The 24,866-nt window shown below is 36.2% G+C and overlaps 2 protein-coding genes across 5 annotated transcripts in view; both read right to left on the bottom strand.

The window, feature by feature from the left end:
- Positions 1-497: 497 nt before the first annotated feature.
- On the bottom strand, positions 498-7,326 carry LOC143881506 (2-oxoglutarate (2OG) and Fe(II)-dependent oxygenase superfamily protein). The gene is made up of 5 exons (XM_077384603.1): positions 7,038-7,326; positions 6,823-6,940; positions 4,636-4,667; positions 3,240-3,452; positions 498-1,306 (listed from the first exon to the last, which is right to left on the bottom strand). The coding sequence occupies exons 1-5, from the start codon at positions 7,128-7,130 to the stop codon at positions 983-985; spliced, it is 780 nt and encodes a 259-aa protein (XP_077240718.1). The 5' UTR covers positions 7,131-7,326; the 3' UTR covers positions 498-982.
- A 1,300-nt stretch (positions 7,327-8,626) lies between these two features.
- Positions 8,627-24,866, bottom strand: part of OVA2 (tRNA synthetase class I (I, L, M and V) family protein) — a 40,020-nt gene continuing 23,780 nt past the window's right edge. For all 4 annotated transcript variants that reach the window (XM_077384598.1, XM_077384599.1, XM_077384600.1 and 1 more), the window contains exons 15-22: positions 24,721-24,849; positions 22,198-22,325; positions 21,957-22,121; positions 20,007-20,132; positions 14,552-14,625; positions 11,205-11,454; positions 9,485-9,664; positions 8,627-9,237 (exon numbers count right to left, since the gene is read on the bottom strand). In XM_077384598.1, the coding sequence (XP_077240713.1) occupies positions 8,995-9,237; positions 9,485-9,664; positions 11,205-11,454; positions 14,552-14,625; positions 20,007-20,132; positions 21,957-22,121; positions 22,198-22,325; positions 24,721-24,849 (1,295 nt within the window). In that variant the 3' untranslated portion in view covers positions 8,627-8,994. The remainder of the gene's footprint in view (positions 9,238-9,484; positions 9,665-11,204; positions 11,455-14,551; positions 14,626-20,006; positions 20,133-21,956; positions 22,122-22,197; positions 22,326-24,720; positions 24,850-24,866) is intronic.

The raw sequence follows: 24,866 nt of genomic DNA, 5'->3' as shown, positions 1-24,866 counted from the left end.
AGAGATGATTTTTGGGGCAAAGCCTATGAGCCAAAATGTTTTTTTTTTTTAAATACAATTTTTATGGTGTCTACCTTGAAAGATCTAAACCATTCATAGTTGGCCCCACTAAGGGTTCCTCTTAAGTGTACAAAGAGAAGAACAAGACAGTACTGGTTGCGAGAATAGATATGGGTGGGGCCTACATTATTCAAAGATCCTTCTAGGACGTACATCAAATTTCTCCCTCTGGACGATCCTAAGCCTTGCATCTGTCGAGGCTTTCTTGATGAATACATCCTAACTGTCCATCTAAAGGCCAAATATTGATAGGTTAGAATCGGCAGATATGATAGAATTTTGGTACATGGCCCATCCATTAAAATGGCTATTAGATAAATGGTTTGGATTCGTTGAACAAGTAGCCTTCACTTGCAACTTGTACTCAATACCTCATATTTTTCTACAGAATAGCATGGCATCCACCATATAACCCCTCTAAGTTGAGTTCCACATACTGTAATTTAAATAGAATCTAATATCACACACAACAGTGGGTATAAACAAATTTACATAGAATCTAATATTGCATACAAAATTGAACCTGCAACCTCAAGATTTGAGAAAGAAAGCATCAACAAATAGAACAATGGTGTTGATCTCAAAATTTACCGAAAGAAAAAAATTATTTCGAAAACAGTAACAGCACCATTTAACAGAATTCTAAATTCTTCATCATACCCATTTCAACCAAAAGCTCATCTGGTTGCCTCTCAAATAGATCCATTACTGCTTGGTTTGGAGCTTCAGTTTTATATTTTTATCACTGGACTGTCCACTGTTCACAATAGCAAGTGCCCTATCGCCACAATTCGAAATTAGCTCAGCCAAAACAATCCAGACAGATCTTCTAATGGGTAGACATATAGTTTATATGTTTGAAAGAGAGGCATAAAAGTGGAAGTTGGTATGTAATGTAGGACAATTACTTGTGAAGAAATGCTTATTTGGGTTGGCAGAGCTTTCGTAGTGTGACAGAGGTTCTTTTCTTTTGTTGGATTTCTTGACCTTCCCACACCTGAAAACCTGGTTTGCGGTTTATCTCATGCTTCCAAAGATAGCGAGCTTCCCCTGACATGAGAACCAGCGATCCTGGGGAAAGGAGAACCGGGATCTTCGTAATGGAACCATCTTTCTCTTCTTCTACATTTTCATCACTGCATTCTTCTCTTTTCACCCGCAAAAAGTGCATGACACATGCAGATTCTAGGGAGATAATTGCAATCCCATCATCAAAGCGCATGAGGTCAACATGACCACAGATTCCCTGACCAAAAATACAATTCCCTTATTAAGTACAACTGTATTTATTATGTACAACCATTTGGATTGCCAGATTCCCAAAACTGCTATAACTCCAACAAAAGAGGAGCAGGAGTATTTAGAGGTTAGATAAGGTTTTAGAGAGTTTTAGTTGGGAACATGGTTTTAAATTTCTCTTGCAACCTCTTCAGTTTGCCCATTTTACTGCGTTTGTGTGATAGAGTTTCTTCAAGATATATGGTTTCATTTATTAAGGATTTGAGCAACCGAAACACTTCTGTGTCGCTATTCCTGCGGAGCTTTCAGTTCTTGATCACAGAGTTACACAACTACAACCAATTCTTTCACTAAAATTTCAGTGAACTGAACTCATCTCTTGACTCCCTGGAATTATAGGGTTGTTGCACCTGAAATTCTCATAGACCCGAGGTTACAAGTTCTTCTAAGTTTCAGAGGTTAGTACTCTTTAGGGAATCACTTGGAACAAAAAGATCAAGGGCTGGAGTTGTATGTTGTGAATATGGGGAAGACAATTGACCAACTGATTTTCTGGAAATTAAAGGAGCTAACTAAATGCTCAGAGATCCTGGAATTATAGGGTTGTCGTTCACGAAATTCTCAGAGACCTAACGTTTCAAGTTCATCTAAGTTTCAGAGGTGAGTACTCTTTAGGGAATCAGTTAGGGCCAAAAGCTCAAAGGTCGGAGTTGTACATTGTAAATATGTGTAAGACCAGTGACCAACTGATTTTCTGGAAATTAAAGGAGCAAAGTAAATGCTCAGAGTTCGCCATTCAAAAGGAAAAAAAAAACTAAATTCTCAGAGTTCTGAAAAGTCACAGCAGGCTGTTGTGATTTTCTTAGGCTTTTATTTTATCAAGTTTGTGAGTTGTGAATTTAACTTACAGCCCTTGAACCAACTTATGCTATAAGAATTGCTATTGTATTGTCCCCAATAAAAAAAAAGAATTTCTATTGTTCAAAGAATATCTGAAGCGGATGTGTGTGTTCGCTTGACCGGGCTTAAGCTTTTGACCACAGATTTTGAAAGGAGTTTTATATGGAGGGTGATTGTTCCACTTTTATATCGAGGCCAAGAGTAATTTTTCCAGACCCGTGGAGGTTGGCAGGGATTATTGTTTGGGACAACCTCAACTCCATCTGTAATTTCTTCATCCTTTTTATTTTTTTGATAAACCTTTACTTTCTCAAAAACAACAACGAGACTAAGCTATGCCCATTTCACAAGCACTATAGTAAAAGGATAATGAGTTCAAGAAAGATAACAAAAATCAAGAAAGATCGAAAGTACTTCGAGAAGATATACAAACATAAAGTCAATAAAAAAGCAATAGCCATAAGAGAAGACAAATCAGGCAAGAAGAAAATAAGCAGTTCGGAATGGTAGCATAGCAAGCACATACCTATTCAACTTATAAAGGAGTGCTTCAGTAGGCCACACCCTCATTTTCATACAATAAGGCATTCCAACTATGGCATAGTGGATCCCACCTTTAATTGATCTCAACCATGCACATGATAGGCCCTACTTTAGGTCTCCTATGGCCAAAAAATCATGAAAATCATTCAATACTAACACCCAATAGTGGGTACCTTTAGTCGTTGCACATGGACGGTCAAAAACTATATATAGACAACGGTTCAAATTCAATGACAAAAAGTACGGATTATTGGATGTTAGGAATTAGGACTACATGATTTGCATATTTTTCGGCCACAGGAAATCCAAAGCGAAGCCTTTAAAATGGAAAGGTCTGGATCAACCATGCCACAGTATGCCTGCCTCATTATATAAAAATGAGGTTACACCCTACTGGGTTCGCATTCCTCTAAAAATAGGCCATTCGAAAAGAAAAGCGAGGCCTTCAATCATGCCAACCATCAAATCCATGATCGTAGAAAAAGTGATGCTCGCACCTCACCTGGTTGGTACACGTTTACAATTAGTTGATCAAACAGTGGCTCTCTCCACAACAAGTCTGATGGCAATGGACATTCTTCCTCCTGAACTTGGTCAGAAGTTGTTGAATCCTCACGTAACTCAGAAAAGAACTCACTAGGACACACTACCTCCCGGATAAAGCCAGCAAGTTCAATTGCCCAGATTGGAAGATCTCTAAATCGCATAGCCTTCAGTAGAAGAATTTATAAGTATAACAATTACAAGACTCTTAAGAGGGTGCATCTATCGAGCATGACTCCTACTAAGTATAAGTGTGCCAAACTCTGCAGAATCATCTAACTGTGCAAAAACAATTCGTTGCTCATCCATCAGAGCAATAAAAGCATGATAAATATGTGGTGCTTGACAACAGAACAAAAAAATGGTAATTTATAATCATAAAAAATAGGGGACTGATATCCACACGATCATGTTTTGATAAAGGAGCGAACTCAAGTTGTTTTTATATGTGCTAAACAGTCAACTTTGTTTTCAATGTTCTAACCAGTTCACTTTGCTTTATATGTTCTAAGACCAGCTGTAAAAGGCTATTGCAATTCCAAAAACGCTCTCAGCGACCAACCAGAATCTAAAAAAAAAAAAGTGAGTTTGCGCCATTATCAAAACATGGTCGTGTGGATATCAGTAGCAAAAAAAAATCTTCCCTATTTGAGAATGCATTTATTGGGAGGAAGCAGACTGTTGATGTGTATTCAGTGATAAGGTTAGACACTATAGACTATAGAGCAATGTTTCAGTCTATTGAGTTCTAGCCACATAAAAACGTGGCATGTTTTCCCATGTAGTACCCAAAACCTAGATCTTAGAGTACAACATGCCTCTACCGAACATTCTTAAATATCCAATGGTGAGTATCAAAAGAAAAACCATGTTATTATCAACTGTAACCGTTATTAATGTTATTTATAAAGAAAAATTATTGTCACTATTAAAGTATAAAAGATTAAATAACACCTTCTCCAACAGCTTAAGCTTTTGGAGTAACTGGTACTTTCACTTGGTATCAGAGCAAAGGTCCCGAGTTCAAACTTCCTTGCTGTAAAAAAAAAATCCACATGCAATGGTCAACCCAAAAGTGGGGCAACATGTGTCACATATAGGCCAACCAAAAGAAAGAGGGGCCACACGTGAGGGGGAGTGTTAAAGTAAAAAAGATTAAATAACGCCTTCTCCAACAGCTTAAGCTTTTGGAGTAATTGGTTGTTTCACAGTCACCATTACAAGAATCTCACTTTAAGAATATTGACAGTGAATCAAAGATGGTTACGAGAAAACTTTATTTCTAAAAATGCAGGGATCTTGACAGAATGCATAGAAAGTTTCCGAATAATACAGGAACCTTACGTGTACCTGATTATGAGAAGCTTCAGTGAACCATCCCTCTGCAAGCACAAATCATAAAGCAAAATATGTGGGATTTTTCCATAGTACAATTGATGAGGATAAGACTAAAACTAAAGGTTAAATAGAAACATATTGTGATTTTCCTTTCAATAAATGTAGGATCTTTTACATATTTGGTTCACTTATATGTTTCTTATATTTCTCTAACAATTTCTGATTTTTTTGAAAATTTTTCATATTTTTAACAATTAAAACAATAATTTCCCCTCATCGTAACGGAACGAAAAGTTTCGAGAGAAATCCGAACGAAATGTTCCGTTCCGGTCGCCAAAATGAAATGGCGAATGAAACGAATTTTACAGCTTAGATGGAGTATAAGGCACGATGTTGGAATCAGAAGTGGGACGCGAGAGCTTTAAAAAAATAGAAAATGCAAGAAGGAAAAAGCTCTAAAGAAAGTAAGGAGGAAACATATGGAAATCATCATTGAAAGTCAACATAAAACATGTAATAAGCCTTACTGGAATGGAAGCAAACAAGAAGAGTTTAGAAAAAAGAGTAGGGTTGTAGCAGCCTAGCAGGCTAGGAAGGGTTAATGCAGGTAAGGATTACAAGAAGTAAAGAAGACTTCACAACTGCTTAGAAAAACAAGTGTGTTTTCCTTTCAAAAAAAGAATAACAAGTTTCGGGGCCTTCACAACTGGTTAGAAAAACAAGTTTCAGCTAGGTGTTCGCCTTTCAAAAAAAGAAAGAAAAGAAGAACAAGTTTAGGGGATTATAGTTTCATTCACGCAGATTTAATGTTGAGTTTTAAAGTGTACTCTTGACTCTTGATTAAGAGGAAACATATAGGAAGCATGTAGAAACTTGAAAGCGTGCTTCCCCTAAATTTAAGAATCAAGAAGAACTTAGCTTCCAAAGCAAGCTTCTGGGAGAGTGAGCTTCCCATTAAGTTAGCTTTAGCTATGTTAGTCATTTAAGAAGGATTTTAGGGCTGAGATTAGAAGTGGTTCAAGGACTTGGGCAATTTTTAGGGTTTAAGTACATAGGGGGGCAACCGTTGTGACGTAAAGAGGTTCTCTTCTTTTTTCTTTTTTCTTTTTGACCTAATTGAAATTAGTGTAGGAGAATTTTCTCCCCTGAGACGCTACACGAACAACAGCAACACCCTCACTTCTTTTGAATTTTCTCCTATTTATCTTTGAGGATCTGTTTCTTTTGCCTTTGTTGCTCTCCTTAAAAAGGATTCATTTGAGCTGGGTGCTTTAGCTGAGCAGGCCTTCCAATCGTTGAAACACGCCATGGTTACTACTCCAGTGCTCGCACTCCCAAATTTCTCAAAGACCTGTGTCATGGACTACGATGCATCCGAAACTAGAATCGGTGCTGTACTTATGCAAGATGGACGATGATGGTGCTGGTACAGTGGGCTCATGTGCCATTATTGGTATTCCATGCAAGAACGATTTCCTGAATTTCAACCATGACAAGGTTGACCCCAGGGAGAGGGGAATGTTATAATTGGGCTGATATTTGACAGTTGGGTATCTGTGTGAAATTAGAATTCCTTGTTAAAGAAGGAAGTAAAGTTGGTTGGGGTTGTTACTCATCTTATCCTACACAACAGTCTAGATTAGGACCTTTTAGTTGGCATTTGTTTATCATGTTGGGCTTGTTTGTGGATCTTATCTTTTCCTTGAGTTAACCTATATGTATTGCAGAGATAATTTATTTTGCTATGTTGCATAGTACGGGTACGGGTATTGGAATCCAACACGGGTATCGAGCGTCGGATTCGGCAAACCTCAAAAAGGAAGATTCGTCGATTTACCAAAATATTTTAATCAATTCACAAATTTTAATTATAAAAAGTAATATATTGAAAATTTTAATATGCTAAGTAAATATCATGTTTTATTTCTATACAAAATCATCCTAGAAGTGCCGTCGTGAATCTTGAAGTACGGGAATCCGAGACGCGTCCAACATGGGTATCCCTAACCTAATATCTTAAGATTTTGGATTAATTTGTTGTTTTACAAGATGAATCCATGCAACAAAGTTATTTTGACATCAATGAAACAAAAATCATTCCTTAGGAGGAAGTTGAATATGATCATATAAAATAAAATTCAATCAATTAATATGATCAGATAAAATAAAATTCAGAGAGAGAAACAAAAAAACTGTTACCACGTTTGATCGAAGAAAGCAATGAAGATTGTTGATCCGGAGAAAGGAAATTAGGGCACAACCATAATCCATTGATCTCTTTCACCCGTTCCCAATTAGGGTTTTTCTCGCTCTGCGTCTGTGGTAATTTAAACAAGAGATTTTGCTTAATAGAGATGAAAATTGTATGACGAGAAAAAATGAAAAAAAAAAAAAATAATGCCAAAGAAACCCACGTGGATAAAATCAGAGAATTGATTTTCATCATCGCTGTCTTCGGATGATTCCCCAAACACAGTTTCCAGAATCCGCTTCTGTTCTTCCATCATCAAAACCCCAAACGAACGCTGATGCTGCGTTTGTTCTTATTTTCTAGGGTTTTGCTTTTCGCGGCAAAACACCGTTTTCCTGTCTTATCAAAGAAGATTGAGCCGGGTTTTTCAAACTAAAACCCTACCCAAGATTGAGCAGGGTTTTTCAAGTAGAGGGGCTGTCCCAAGTAAGGAAAAAGGGGCAAATATATCATTTCCCTTTCCTAATATGCTTACAAAATATAGAATATTCATCTTATAAACCCCTTTCATATGCTACAGTCTTAAGTGGAGGTGGGACCCAGCCTGATATGAGACAGGTTTAAGGGAGGTGGGACCCAGCCTGGTATGAGTTCTTAAGGGCCTAGACTGATGCATTTTCCATCAGCTAATGGAGATTTTTTGGCAAAAATGTTAGGCACCTAACGACCATGTCCCATACCAGGTTGGGCCCACCTAGTCCCATACCTAGGTAGGCCCCGACTTAGGTCCGTAGCACCATACAATGCCAGCAAATTCTAGAAAATTCATTCTTCCGACAAAATATTTGGTCTATTGGCTGGGTAGCCATTTTGCAGCTGACTTTTTACACAGGTGAACAGCCACACATGCTCACAATTTAGAAGTTTTTGTCTTATTCATTTAATTCGTCTTAGCTAATGCATTTCCGCGAAATTGCCTAGCAAATCCCTTATTATCACAAGGGAGCTGCTATGAAAATGAAAACATGTTTCCCTTAGAAGAAGGGGACAACGTAATGTTGACACCTGTGCAAGAAGACAAAAAAGAGCACTACATTTATCATGGGAATTTGGCTTCCATCAAAATGTTCAAAACACCAGTATTTTAAGAGTAAATTTTCAAAAGAATGACTAGTGATCTTCAATAGCCAGGTGCCACCAATGCTGACTGGTGTCTTTCCGGCAATACAATGCTAGAGTAAGCTAAAAAATGATACCATTTTTAAAAAAATCAGTCCTATACATAAGGGTATTTTTGTCTTTTTGCCCATCATTATGAATATGAAAACCCGAAAAATTATATGATAAGGGGCTGTATAAACACGCACCCATCATCCCATCCTTGATATTTGATCCAACAACACGCACCCATCATCCCATCCTTGATATTTGATCCAACAACAGCTCACTTTCTGTACCATTCAAAAAAAAAAAAAAAAATCAACTCACTTTTTGAGGAGCTGCTGTTGGATCAAATATCAAGGGTGGTACTTCTCTCGTACCACCTTTACGTGTTTATACAATTTCTCATGAAAACCATTCCTGTTTTCAAAGTGTTCTCCTTAGAATAATATAACATGAATTATGGCATGAACATATTTGACTGAAAATTGCTCAAAATCAGTTACATATTTGATCACAGTAACTCATCAAGGATGTCAGTACTGGACATTTTGTGTTCAAAGTCAACTTACTGGCAGCTTTCAGTAAGCAAGAGGCAGTGTAATCTGTTTATACAATCTGTAATAAGTTCTGCTGAAAATAAGTGTCATAGACACAACAATTGCCAGATGTATTTGGAATTGAGAAAGATCACAAGAATTCACATAAAAAAACTAAATTAACAAATTCTATTCTATCTATATAATCTCAACAGATCTGTATGCATCTCCCATGTTTGCACAGAGAATGACAATGCTTGATGTGGTGGGTGGTAATATACACCATCATTGTTTTATGATAAATAACCAACAGAGCTCTGGTGGGTGGTAATATACACCATCAATTTTTATGATAAATAACCAACAGAGCTCCCACATTATTTCCAAATGATAAACATGAAAAACTTAGAGAAACACATATGATGAACATATCAGACTATTAGGACCTGTAAAAACAAAATTGGGTTTCTTCCTTTTGTCCTAGCTGACCCCTGCAGCAACGGCAGGGAGTGGTTGGAAACCGACGACATCATAACAGCGGCCACAGAGAGTAGGGTGCTCAGCGAATGAACCAACTTGGGGGGTGTAATTCCAGCATCGCTCACATTTTGTACCATCGGCACGAGAAATACCAATCCATGTTGCGCTTTGCCCTTGAACAAAATTTCCACTGTATGGAACGTTTGCAGTTATTTCGTTCTTCAGAGAAGAAAGAATTTCAACCTGTAAGTCAACAATTGAACACAGAACCATTAACAGTTCACATTTGAATACATGACCAGAATATAATTTTTCTCATTGAATTAGTTTTATGGATCTGGAGGTAAGGTGCTATGTCCAACTCTTTGTACAAGTTTATCATATAAATAAAATATAAAGTGTCGGCCAGGGTTCCTAGATAAATTCCGAATTAAAAAAATATAATTTTTCAGCAGAAACAATGTCCATGACAAGGCAGATCTAGTTTTACCTGAGATGTTATAAATATACGGTGCAACGCGTCCGCATCATTGCTGGCAGCACACATTTCTCGTAACCTGGAGGCCACGCTAATATCGGTAGTGTGGAGATAAACCTTTGCCTCTAAACTGGAGCCTATCAACTTTCCCGTGCGAGCAGTCTCTAGGACTCTGTTCACCTCTGTCCTCAACTGGTCCAAGAAAGAATTAAGTTAGAACAAAATTGTTTCCCAGATGCAACAAGAATTGGTTGTGAATTGTAGGTAGCTTATTGGAATGAAAACATGGTCAATACCAAAAAAATAATACGAGTACCCACGATTCTTAATTGGTAACAGAACAGTAAGGTAAATTAACCAAGCTCCATGCTAGCAAGAACCTCATGGTTAACCATTTTTCTGGTAAAGGGGTCTGGCTCACCATACACGTAGCACTTTATGGTAATCAGCTCCGCTGAAAAAATGGACAACCACTGCTTCCTGTACGACTGTGAATGGATGATCCTATGCTGTTGATCGACAGATTTATCAAATATGTATCTTTTTATACTCTATAAGATGTCTTTTCTATGCCTTTCAAGAGGTGTTGATCAAAGGGCTTAGAATCGTTCAATCATAGATGACCTTCTGAATAATATTAAAAAGATACTGCTCTTTTTGTTCATAATCCTAATCTTTGCGAATTATGATAGGGAAATGATCTCAACACAAACATATTTTGATACAAGACGCTCATGTTTCTTGTCTTTTAGTAATTAAAGACCTGTAAAAGGGTTTTTACAGTTCCCAAAGGCACTTACGTGACCATTAAATGCTAAAAGACAAGATACATGAGCGCATGATCAAAACATAGCTGTGCTGAAATCATTTCCCTTATGATAATGGCTGGTATATTCAAAGCCATAGATGGATGAGAACTTCCCCCTAACTTGAAGGAGATTGCTGGTTTATGCCAATCACATATTTCTGCAAGAAAGGCGGAATTGAGATCCACATCCCAAAGAAACTCACATTATAATGTATTCATTCTACTTTTCTTCTTCGCAGTTCGCACAATGCAAAATATGCATATTATCTTCAACCGAAAAAACGATGATTAAAAAGTTGTCTGTCAATGTAGAAAAAATAAATTGATTTACAAGTTGGTTATGAATTGTAGGTAATCTATTGGAGTGAACACATGGTCAAAAACAAAACAAAAAATAATATGACTACCCACGATTTGTAATTGGAAATAGAATTCTATGTTTAAATCAGACAAGTGAAATGCGAGCAAGAACTATCTGATTTCTATTTTTGGTAAACTGCTCTGGCACACAATACGTGTGGCACTCTATGGTGATAAGCTCTGCTGACCAAGTGGACCACCACAACTCCGGCCCACCGCCTCTTTTTCGACTGTGACTGGATGAACCTAAGATGTTGATTAACAGCTTTAACAAAAAGGAATATTTTTTTATACGCTTTAAGATGCCTTCTATGACTTTCATGAAGATTGTGGTCAACTGCTTAGGATCATCCGATCATGAGACAATGTGCAACCTAGTGATGGTCCACAAGATCAATGGAACCAATCAGCACAAAGTGCCATGTGAGTGCTGGACCAGACCAGATTATAAAGAAATGGGCAGACCTGGTGGTTCTTCATATGATAATTCACTAGACATAAAAAAGGAAACACCAAGAGAAACTCATCATTTTAGGGAAAAGCGGAGGAAGGGGTAGGTGATACCTCTAGAAGTTTTTCCCAAAAATCAACATTTTCAGATGGAAATGCAAGCCATCTTTCCTCCACATTTGGCCACCCGGACTCAAAAATAAATTTGGCAACAGAACCATCTTCGATGGCATGCTCAAATGGAAGGTTCTGCCATACATCCTCAGCCAAATGAGGCATCGTAGGAGCAATTACCCTAACAATGGACAGAAGATGTGCTGCAAGAACAGTTTGACAACTTCTCCTCGTAAAACTTGACGTCCCCCTGAATCATCAGCCAATTTGTTAAGAAAGAAAGAGAAGAAAGCATTTTTAAGATGTTTCCAGCACCACCTATGTTCTGATTTCATGCTAAATAAAATTCATCTAAGAAAATTCAATGTAGGCTAAAAGCAAAGGGAACTCTGTAGAAAAATTTTCTCTCACAGAAAGAAGAATTGCAGAACCCAAAGTCTTAAGAAAAGCCAGTGGACATAGATTAAAATGAGATCTGAAGGTGAGGATGACTTAAGTAGTAAGCAAATGAAGGAAAAGGATACACAAGCACCATGGAATAGATATCGCACATTATTTAAAGTATAGAAATTTATTTATGAAGACTTTGGAATAGAATAAACAAGTCCCAGCATAAGTAAAACAAAAAAGAAGGAAAAGATGAGCTGTTCATAAAACAAATAGCAACCAAAACATAGCAAAAAAAAATTAAAAAGAGGAATTTTCAGAACAATGTGAATAAGTTTTGGTTAGTAGGTACCATTCAAAAAAGGAAAAAGTTCTGGTTAGTAGGCATTATTCATAGGGAGGAAGAAGAATCTCTGAACCATCCATTCCTTCGTTGCAGATCAACGAGCAAGGTTTAGGCACCCTCAAGTGCTTTGATATTGTAGGAGTTTCTAAATAAGGCAGTGGAGCTTTTCTTCATGTGGTCAAGAGGCAAATTTAGTGATAGAGAGAAGATTCTTTCGAGGTGTTCCATGGTAAAATCAAAGGGTATTTGGTGACGGACATTAGGTGATTTGATAGTGAGTTTGGATATGAATCCATCGCCAAATAGGTGATGGTAAGTGTTATGCAGATGTATTGTATTCTGGTAGTGATACAATGCACTGGCAGATTATTTGTGCGATGCACGTACGGGTCGAGGTGCGTGGTCAGCTCGCTGGATGCAGGGTCAGCACGCCCCTTTCAAAACGTGCGTTTTCTTTGAATTTTTTTTCTTGGCTGAAAGGAAAGGAGAATTTTGTAACCCTAAACCAAAATAGTGAAACTCTTCTCCCGTGGACTTTGGCAGACGGTTGAAACACGTAAATCATATGTTCTTGTTTTCTGTAATTGCGTTTCATGCATCTCTTCTTGTTGTTTACTGCACGTGTTTGATCCTTATTTGAGAAGGTATTTCTCGGTCTTCTACAAAATGGTATAAGAGCGATTGCATCAATGACGTGAGTCAAGAATAAGGTGGAGAAATTCACTGGGACAGGTCACTTCAGCACGTGGCAAACAAAAGTGAGATCTCTTGGTTCAGTAAGGTCTATTGAAGATCTTATTAGGTAAAGACAAGAAAACGAAAAAGACGAGTGAAGACGATTGAGAAGAGTTGGATGGGAAGGCGGTTTGCATGATCTGCTTGTGTTTAGCATGATGTCATTTACAACATAATCAGCAAAGAGACTCCAACTGGGATTTGGTGCAAAGTTGAGAGTCTCCACGGGGAGAAATCATTAACCAACAACTCTAAGCAAGTCCCTGTCCATAGAACATAGTTGCTTATTCCTTAGATTTATGTTTGTTAAATGAATATCAGATTTATCTTGTTCCATATTATGATTAGTATTCAGTGATTTTATATGCATGTAAGCCCACGGGCATGTCTCTGCTTCCTGATTTTTAGTGGTACCATGTCGGACACCTCATATCTGTGTTGACACTACACACGAGTCCCTGTCCATAGATCATAGGTCTTGAGGAATGGGTAAATGGACCATGGGCAACGAGGTAAACGGGAAAATGGGTAAGTGATGTGGAAATCCCCCAAATCTAGGCCTAAAGTAACATTACAGAAAAACTTTTTCATGAAATAAAATCAAATAAATATTAAATCGCATTAGTTGGCAACTAAGCAGAGAAGAACTCTGAATGACTTGAGCTTGGTGTATAGAGAACAAGTTTCTTAGTAGGCTATCCCATAGAACTGATAACTCATCTGCAACTAAGGTTTCAGCTTTGAGTTTCGATAAATGTTTCAGTCGTAACAGAAACAAAAACAAGTCAATTTCGGATGAAAATTTTAGTAAAAATTCTATAAAATCATGAAATATATAGAAAAACATGCAAATGATAAAACTTTAAGATGAAACTTCAGTAAGGCCACGCTTTTTGTATTTGGATTTGGATTTGAGTTTTGGATACAAAATACATCAATCATCCTCATGCTCATGTTGTACGAGGGAGGGACGACTTGTTGTTGCTGCCGCAAGGTCGAGGAGCAGCGAGGGTGAAGGTAATTGCCATAAAGATGGATTTCTATATAATGTCTCACAGAAAAGATTTGAAAATCAGATTTTTTTTCATTGTTGTAGCTGATTTGGAAATCGAAGGATCCGATCTAGTTCCAAATTTCAACTGTAAATGACTAAATGTGAGAAATCCAAATCTAAATCTTGTGGGTATCCAGACCCAAATGCTAAAAAAGCACAAATACACACTGAAAACCTCTTCACACAAGCAAGAAAAAGCACCCATAACAACATCAAACACCTAGAAACAAGCAGTGTCACGCATGTCAGATAATTCAATACACACCACATTTCATTTCATTAATATTTATATATGATACATACACCATATTCCACATGCAATTCATATAAATATACTTATGTAACATATACTGGTATAATATAACTAAATAGAAAAAAAATATTTCTTCTTCAAAAAATCTAGGATGCCATCATGTGCAATATATTACTTTAATACGAAGCATACACTACTTAAATGAAATTTCGTTGCCTGGAATGATCACAACAGTGTCAAAAGAAACTACCCTTAAAAATGGTCCTGGCTTTCTCAATCGGAAAAGTGATGACTCTAAAACTTTGCATCAGACCCAGTGCACAACAAGATACCTTTTTTTTTTTTAAAGGTAACAAGATACCTTAGTTGATCCCACATAACATACTACAGTCGGTTTCAAGGAACTCAAAATAATTAACTCCGAAATCCCGATTTCTCATTTGATCACAATAAATACCCAATACAAGTCCTGCTTATTAAACCTTGATTTATAAAGTTTCACTAGATTAGAAAAAAATGCACATAGGGAATTGATTGAATAAATAGATGCTAAAGAATTAAGAAACACATACCCAACATAAAGCCGGTCTTTAGCAACATCAAAATAGAAATTTGATAGATCTACAATGGCAAAGCGTTGTATGGTCTGAAATAGGTAAAACGACATTAGAATAAAATTGCACATGGACATCCATAATAGCAAATATAGGAAAACTGGTGTCTGCAGAATTAATGCATTGAAAATCAAGAACAATCACAGAATTATAGAGAATTCGGAAGAAAACATCATAAATAATTTGATAAAATCTGATCATAGAATCAAACAAAACTGTTATAACTACAAAATAGTATAAATTTTCTAATAATATACTTTAAATACTACTCAACAACCCTACAAGTCAATATCAGGCCTCCACAAAGTCTAAAACTTCCCAAAGTTGCTCAGTCAAAAGTATAAATTTCATTTTGTTCAACTTGGATTTTTATTGGAAAAAATGAAAACCTAAATGATTAAAATTTAAATTTTTTTACAAAAACAAAAAGTAAAAGAAGTGAATTGGAGATGCAGAAAAGAGAGGAGAGGAGAATAATTTGTGGGGTAAGGAAAGAGTAAGCATTCCGACCTCACAACTTTTCTATTTTAGTATGGATTAAAATCAATGATGAGAGATTGCGCAAGTTCCATCCATATCCAAAGTCAAATAAAGGGAGAAAGAATAATCTACCCTTATATTAACACTTACGATATATATACATGAAGAAAATAAACTTCAACATTATTCCTCAAGATAAAGCATAAATAAATCAAATGCTCAACTTGCCACAAATTCTGTGAATATAATCATGACCAAGTGCTTTGGTAAAGATGTCTCATAACTGATCTTTAGACTCCACATATGGAGTAGATATCTGTTTATTCAAGACTTTTTCTAGAATAAAGTGACAATCTATTTCAATATGTTTAGACCTCTCGTGAAATACAGAGTTGCTTGCTATATGAATTGCTGCTTGGCTGTAACTATCAATTTTTGTTGGCTACTCAAACATTAAAACTATCTCAGGCGTTAGATTTTAGCTGGTGCCCGATCGAGCATGCTCGTGCAAGAGGAACTCTGTAGTGTGAGTCATTGCTCTGTACTCAATCACATTCACTCACAATATATGTCTCCTACAAAACTCAGATGTAGTGACAATAATGCTTAACTTTTTAAACAAAGCTGAGGAAACAACTTCAACAAAAAACTGCTTTCTTCAATCTGAAAACCTTTTGAACCCAACCCCCCCCTAAACCCAAAAAAAATCCAGGTGGTTGCTCAATAAACACTTTTTCCTCCAGGTCACCATTTAAGAAAGCAATTTTAACGTCAACATGCCCCAATGGTCAATCCATATTAGCAGCAATGGTTATAAGTTATAACCACACAAACTGAATTAAGTTTGGCAATAAGAGGTAATCACAAAATAGTAAATGCCAAAGGTTGGCGTGTACCCTTTGGCAGCTAGTCTGGCTAGTCTCTCAAACTTACCATTGGGAAATACTTAACCACATAAACGCATCTACAAACAACTACATATTTTCTAGCTGGTAAATTAGTAAGCTCCCATTTAATGTTTCGTATGAGAGCAATCATCTCTTCATACATAGCTCCTTTCCAATCATCATGAGAAAGGTCAACTTCACAGAACTTACAGAGATAGAAGAGGGAAGCAATGAAAAATGCTTATAGAAAGGAAATATTATCAAAGGAAACGAATTGAGCAACATTATGAGTATAAAATTGGTTGCTTTTGTGAATAGCAATTGGAAGATCGGGACAACGGGAAATAGAACTAGGATTTGTAGCCACATAATCTGACCGATTAGTTTGTTAAGTCATATTTGATGCCTCATTTACTCTCCTTGTGTAAACCTATGTGGGATGGTCGTGGGATATGTTAGAAGGACAACGGAAACAACTTCACAAGGTAATGTAGGAGACAAGGGAGAATGCTATCAGAAGAGAAATGTGAGAAAACATTCATGTGTCTTGAAAATCATGGAAAAAAATCAATTCTAAGGTTAGATGTGTCCTCTATGTTGAAAAAAAACTACTTTCTTCAATTCTTGTCGGAGCCGTGTCCCGCACGAATCTTGTTTTTTTTTTGGGCGAATCCGATTCATCATTGTCTCTTTTAAAATGTGAATCCTATATATTTTCGCTTCAAATGTGCTTTCTTCTTAACTTTTTTTATATGAAAGCACAACCCATAATCTTTTAATAAAAACCCTAGTGCCTCGCCCCCATTAATTGTTTTTTGCTTCATAAGTGCTTGTTTTTTATTTTTTCTTGTTTCTTTAATTATTGTGAAAATGCATCAAGTAATTGTTAATTTGATTCATTTGCACATGGATAAGAGCATGCATTTTCATTTTTCATGGATTTATGCTTTTGAAAATCGAGAAAAAGCATATTTTTGAATAAAAACTAATCATATATGCATGCTAACTTCCGATTTTAATATATGTGAGTACTTCTTGCATGATCTATCGATTGACAAAGTCAATTTTTCATTTTAAAAATTAATTATTTTATTTATTTTTATTAAAAATGCTTTATAAATAGGGAAAAACTGTCTAAAAATACTTATCATATTTGCATGTTTAGCTTCTATTTTTTATGTCAGTTATTCTTGCTTGATTTACAGTTTAGTGGAATTACAGTTTTTTTACATTTCAAAAATTAATATATTAGTTATTTTCGCTAAAAATCTTTAAAATTTCCATCATTATATTACTCCTTCATTATATTGTACTTTTTATGAAAAAATAAATAGAGCAACATTTTTCCTACTTTTTCTGTTTATTAACATATAAGATTTTATTTATTTTTCTAAAATATCTTTGAAATTTCCATCATTATATTATACTCCTTCATTATATTGTACTTTTTATGAAATTAATGAATAGAACAGCATTTTTCTTACATTTTCTGTTTATTTGAAGAATATGTATACGTTTTTGTATACGTTTTCTGTTTAGAATGGAACTTACGGTTCCAGACACGCGCAATGTTGCGCATGTCATTAAGTGTTTGATCTTGTTAAACTATTGTGGATCATTGTATTCCTTATGTGATGGTTTCTACGTGTGCAACTGTGCTTGTTCTAGCATTTCCATGCTTCATCCTAAAATTCCATAATTTGCACGCATTTTTATAAACATCCATGATTTTACAGTATTTTCATCGAAATCTATGACCGAAACTGACATGTTTTCATTTTCACGGTGACAGAAATGCTTTTACCAAAACTGACATTTAAAACCATGCCCAGACGCAGAGAGTGAACAAAACAAACATAGAGAAATACAAGGGGAAGTAAAAAACAAGAGATTTGCAGGAAAAAGTATAGAGGGGATTTGCCTTCCAGGCAAAGATGGAAGGCAAATCCCCTCTATACTTTTGGAAGTAACATGAAATGAAAATGGCAACTCCCCAATATACTTTTGGATCACAGATAGTTATATAATTTTGTCTTGGCATAGGTGACAGCTGCCGCCACCACCACCCTTACTTTTAGCTCTATGTCCTCCTATTTCCTCATTCATGAGAAGTTACATAATCTTCTTTGAAAGTGGAGATGGCTCATTTCTTTCCTATGCAAAAGTTTCTTGAAGTCTTTTTTTTCTAATTTTTCCTTAAATTTAGGAACCCATATGTTTTGCAACAAATGTTCCCCTTGCTGCTTTTTTTTGGTCCCCTTACTGTTTTGAAGTTAAGAAGCTCTTTTTCAGCTTAGTCGTAGGTGTGGGACTAATTTTCTTTGTACAAATGGTTTTTACTTTCTCCTTTTTTGGTAAATTTTTTAGCTCATACACACATGATGTGTTTTCATCGAAAGAGAAAGTTTTGTGTATTATTTCCCATACTTCTTTAGTCGTATCAAGAAACATCACATTGGGACTAACTTGCTTGATACTGTTCCATAATCAAGTCATAATTGGGTACTTTTCTATAAGCTGCTTTCATATTTACCATCAGACCCACTTGCCCACTAAATCCATTTTAAGTAAAAAAATTCAACTTTTCCCTTGCACCAAGAGATACTCTCATTGATTGAACCCATAGGAGATAACCGGACTCATTCAATTTGATAAATATATGTTGCATACCTGGATCACCACAATGGTGAAAAACTAGGTTTTTTTTCACTCATTATGCAGATTCACAAATAGGGTAAACAACCGATCAAACCCTTGACCATAATTTAGGGCAGCAAGTCACTCAAAGGAATTTGTGGATAGGGCAAGAAATAATAGAACCACGAGCAAGGTAACAAGGCACCGCAGTCCCCAAAGTACATAGCACACCTAACAATCCATGAACAAGACAACTCACGAATCAATGAATAGGGCGGCACAATCCTCAAAGAGCACCATCCACACGAGTAAGATGGGTCACATGCACTGAGTATTAACTTAAACGCACAGAAGCAGCACAGTCATCTTCTATGCACCAGATCCTCCTTGACTAATCACCAAAAGAGGAACACTTTAAATGACATTCATTATGGCATGAAAAAACCTTCTGTGCAAAAAGTAAAGGAACATTCTCTATGTCATTCTCAGAGAGAGAGAGAAAATCATAAACCCACATGACTGTCCCATCATTTTTTCTTGTATCACTTCAAGAGACATAGTAGAGTTCAGGCCCTTCAAAACTGCATGACTGTCCCATATTTTAGAAGAATTGTAGCCAAATTCACTTTCTTAATCCAAACTAAAATTTGATATTATGATTATAGAGGCCCGAAAGACACGTATGAGTTACTCCCTAATGAGACTTCTCAAAACCCAACTTAAAGACTTCCTAGTAAAAAAAAACACTCAATTATATAGCAAAGACAGAACTTATGGGCCCACTTAATGATCTCATCTCGAGAAAGAAAAGAGAAACCTCTTCATCCTTTTTTTTCCTTTTTGGACTTTGGAGATTGTTAAAGTCAGATTGAACCTACAATCTATATCGTGAACAAAGGTTCATAAGATGACACATTATGAGATAACAACAATACTTAAAAACCCAAACAAGAGTATGGATAAGTTTTAGCTTCGTTCTGAAACCAAATACTCTCGAGTGTATATGGTTTTCTTTGGCTAAATCGTCCCCAGTGTATAAAGGATCCTAATCAACCTCGAAATGTTGACTGTTCATCTGCAACTAATGTATCCAACAGTGTGCACTGTGTCTGTTTATTTCATTTTAGAAACAGATAATTTTTTTTCCTTTTTTAGTAATTTTCCCCATGCATTTATGTATCTTCAAGCATCCCTCGTAACAAAACACCTTACAACATGAGAAAATGAATAACGACATTTTATTGCTTGCAGCAGTTGAATAATTACTTTTCAAACTCACCAATTCAACATGGATTTTTAAATTAAGTAATAATATGACCAGAAATTCATAGGTGTGAACTTGGAAAGGTCACAATTAAAAAAAATTAATAGCATAATAGAAAACAGAGGTTATAAAGAAAACAGAATACCTGGAATATCTTGTAAAATTGAAAGCTCTCGTAACTCTCTTTGATGTTGTTTACCACATTTCCGAGTTGGAATAATGCATGCTGATCAATCCGTGGAAGATCACTGTATAAAACAGCATTCTCCGGCTAGAATCAAAGACATTAAAACGAGCATAAGAGAATGATTCCTCGAAGAGAACATAAAAGGCAAAACAACATAGAGGAAATCTCGTTAGTTACATAGAATACCATGCCGCTAAAATGAAAGGGGTGAGAAGTATGAGATATACACCATAGGAGAAGAGGAAGACAATAATGAAACTAAATAGACGAACATGAGCTTATTGTAACATCTCCCAAGCATGTTTAAAATTTCTACCAAAACCGACATGAAGTGACCGAAATGTTTTTATTTTCATCCCCACCGACACCAAAACCGAAACAACCGAAATGCATAAACCAAAATCGTAAGCGTAATAGCGGTATACTATATTAGTATGTAATACATAATTATATCTATGTGACTTGCATTCGAAATGCAGTGCATATATTATCTATAAATATTTTTATGAATTACACATGAAATTTGGTATGTACTAAATTATCAGACATGCACGACAGTGCATGTCACTAGGTGTTCAATGTTTTTAAACCATTATGGATGGATATTTTGCTTATGTGATGGTTTCTAATTGTATTTGTACTTACTCTAGCATTTTCTGAAGTTTCATCTTTAAATTCTATCATTTGCATATGTTTCCGTAATTGTACAGGATTTCCACATAAATTTCCAACCGAAACCGAAATCGTTTGGTTTCTATGGAGATCGAAACAAATATTTAAAGCTTGCTCCCAAGCAAGAGAAATAAAATGGGGAATCTGACCTGCATGAGGTTTAATTAAGACTGAAAGAAGATGCTGAGAGCAACAAAGTGTTCCAACATTCCAGAATATAAACGTAAGAAGAATTGACCACTATCTTAGGTGCTCTTTTCAAGCATTTCAAACAGAAGTTGAGAAACCACGGGGACACTATAATACTTATGCAAATGCCATAAGAAGAATTATAAGAGGCAAAAAAAAAATGGTTTCTAACAAAGATTAGAAAAAACATTATTGCCGGTTGGATGACTAAAGCAGAGAATTGGTGCAAAAAAAAGTTCATGAGCAAGCCCATAATTCAGCAAAGATCTGAGAGAAGGCTCGATCTAAACCCTAAAAGTAGGTTCGAAGGAAACTGACACACTATGCTTACATCAATAGTGGGCCCAAAAAGGCTCCATCCATCACAAAAAAATGATATGCTGGGTCACTGTACTTGGAGCTTATTTTTAGAGATTTTATTTAAATTCAAGGTAAATTTAAGTCGAAACATGAATATTTTGGAATCTTTCCAATCTGAAAAGTTTTTAAAGATTTGAAATAAGTATCTCCAGAATTTATTTGGTAACTTAAATGGGTTTTAAACTTTGGAGTTTACAAAAAGGTTAGAAAGTTATTTTAAAGAGATAAGTAGTTTTGTAGAGCTACCAATTAAAGAAAAGGTAGTGTGTTGTGTTTTGATTATCAAATGTGATTTACTGTCTATTTTTATTTTTGGTATCTCTAACATAGAAATGAGGATATTCAAGTTTATCTAGAGGCTGAAATCGATCACAAACCAATGGTTAGAACTAGGGCTAAACTAGCTTTAAGAAGTTTTGGACTAATATAAATGAAATCCTGATGTACTTTTTGGAAGGCTAATGAATAGTTACAAGTTTACCTTACTTTGATCATGTTTCCATCAAATTTATTGTTATTTTATCTCTAGTGAAGATCTATTGGATTATTTGCATGTTTTTTCAATTCTGTCACAAGTTTTTTTCTCTAGGTAGATTCACAATAGTTTACTTGCATCAAAATCTTTCAATATATGCCTAGCTGTCTGAACAAAGCAAAACCTACAACTAGTTGACAACCTGAACATACTTTCCAATCATGCAGATTTGATAAAAGATATCGCAATGTTCCTCGAAGCTTTCTATAGATGTCAGACATTTGACGAAGGATTTGAGGCCCAATCATAACATCACCAGTATAATCTACACTGGATACCCAAAGCCGCAGCACATCTGCTCCATAAGCAGGTGCATCCTACCAAGAAGAAACAAAAATCATCAGAACCACACAAGAAACATAAATTTTAGAGGCATTTCCACAATTGCCAAACCTTGAGATTTTTTCCTCCTTCAATCACGATAATTGGATCCACAACATTACCCAAAGATTTACTCATTTTAAAACCCTTCTCATCGAGAACAAATCCATGTGTTATAACACGCAAATATGGAGCCTTTCCTGTAAAAAATGACAAATAAATCATATATCATACACTGAATTAAAGACACCATATCCGGTTCTCCACTAGTCAATGACTAAAAGTAAATACAAACATCTTCAAATAAATGAAGCAGTGGCTACGAAAGTAGAATTAAAGTTGTTGCTACCTACAAATAAATGGAGCCTTCAGATTCATCATGCAAGAACTATGAAACAAGCTTGACTTACCCTAAATCAAACCTTCTCTGATTCTAAAGAAAAACTGCATATTACGGAAACCTCTATAGATTGGAGAGTTGTGATCATCCAATGGAAATGATTTTTGGGGCACGACCTATTTACATTCTGGCCCATCAAATGAATGCTTTCGATCATCCTATGGTGTGGGGTCGTGCATTAACATTAAGGCCAAATTGTAGGCCCCACCCAGATTTTTCAAATGAAGTTTGCAGTCAACGCCATAGGATGATCCAAGCCGTCCATTTGATGAGCGCGACGCAAATAGGTTGTGCCCCCAAAATCATTTCGATGGGATGATCGCAACCCTCCGATCTATAAGGTTTTTCCGTAATATGCAGTTTCTCTATTGTCTATCATGAGAATCTAAATATAATGTTTTCCCACTCCGTGTGCATCGCACGAAGTGTCCCACTAGTGTGTGTGTGTGTGTGTGTGTGTGTGTGTGTGTATATATATATATATATATATATATATATATATAGCAGAAGAGAAAAGGAGGGAATTATTTGAATTTCTCCCAAAATTCTACGAGAATTACACATCACTTTTTTTGACTTTTTTTAACAAAGGCACCCATTCAACCCACATATTTTCAATCCTACCCCCTCCTTTATGCTTTTTAACAAAGGCACCCATTAAAGCCACATAATTTCAATCCTACCCCCCTCCTTTATGTTTTTTTAATTATGGAAACCTCTATAGATTGGAGGGCTAGGATCAGCCTATGGAAATGATTTACGAGCACAACCTATTGATGTTGCGTTCCATCACATGGACGGTTTGGATCAACCTATGATGTGGTCCGTACAGTTCTTTGTCGGCCCGTGCATCGCACGGGGTTTTTTACTAGTGTATATATATATATATATATATATATATATATATATATATATATATATATATATAGAGAGAGAGAGAGAGGAAACTGTTGGTGTGCTTAAGCTCACCAAACTTATGTTGCGCTTAAGCGCCCAATCACATGGGTCCCACATTTTCTGTGGTGATCCAAACCATTCATTTGCAAGGCCCTATCATAGATAGGGTGTGTACCAAAAATCAGCTCCATAGGATCATCCTAACCCCTCCATTTGTGGAGGACAAAAATGGGCAGATTTGTGGACAAATAATGTCTGTCCATTTTGACCTCCACAAATGAATAGGTTAGGATGATCCTATGGAGCTGATTTTTGGTACACACCCCATCTATGTAAGGACCTTTCAAATGAATGCTTTGGATCATCCTAACAAAGTGGGCCCCCATGTGATTGGGCGCTTAAGCGCACCATAAGTTTGGTGAGCTTAAGCGCACCAACAGTTTATATATATATATATATGAGAAAAGTGTAGCTACACACCCGTGTAGCTAACTTAGCTACACCGATGGCTTAAAATACAGTGGGCCCACATTGTTTGGGTGATCCAAACCATTCATTTGATAGGCCCTCACATAGATAGGGTGTGCCCAAAAAATCAGCTCCACAGGATCATCCCAACACTATGATTTGTGGAGGCAAAAATGGACGTGTAAAAACCTTCACAAATCTGTCCATTTTTGCCTCCACAGTTTTAAGGGTTGGGATGATCCTATGGAGCTGATTTTTTGGGCATACCCTATCAAAGTGAGGGCCTATCAAATGAATGATTTGGACCACCCAAACAATGTGGGCCCACTATATTTTAAGACGTCGGTGTAGCTTCACTATATATATATATATATATATATATATATATATATATATAGAGAGAGAGAGAGAGAGAGAGGAAAAGTGGAGGGCAAAAATCAGCTCCATTGAATCATCCTAACCCCTCCAAAAGTGGAGGGCAAAAATGGGCAGATTTGTGGACAAACAGTGTCTATCCATTTTGACCTCCACAAATGGATGGGTTAGGATGATCCTATGGAGCTGATTTTTGGTACACACCCCATCTATGTAAGGGCCTTTCAAATAAATGCTTTGGATCATCCTAACAAAGTGGGCCCACATGTGATTGGGCACTCGAGCGTACCTTAAGCTTGGTACACTCGAGCGTACAATCCTTTTCCTCACACACACACATACACACACACACACACACACACACACACACATATATATATATATTTATATATATATATATATTCTAATCAAATGTGAATGCAAAATCATATACATGACTATTACCCCTCAATTACCTTTGGTGGCAATACTGGTTAACAAAGAACTTTGGAACCATCCACGATGCTGATCTGTGCCTTCAAGATATAAATCGGCCGGACAACCAAGGCCGTCTCTTTTCTCTAGCACAGCAGCCCAAGAGGATCCTAAGGACAGAACACAA

Source organism: Tasmannia lanceolata, unplaced genomic scaffold, assembly GCF_043159265.1.
Source record: "Tasmannia lanceolata isolate RefF3 unplaced genomic scaffold, GAP_Taslan_0.1 ptg000007l, whole genome shotgun sequence".
Taxonomy (NCBI): domain Eukaryota; kingdom Viridiplantae; phylum Streptophyta; class Magnoliopsida; order Canellales; family Winteraceae; genus Tasmannia; species Tasmannia lanceolata.
Note: the sequence above shows the minus strand (reverse complement) of the source record. Positions and strands in the feature narration are given on the sequence as shown.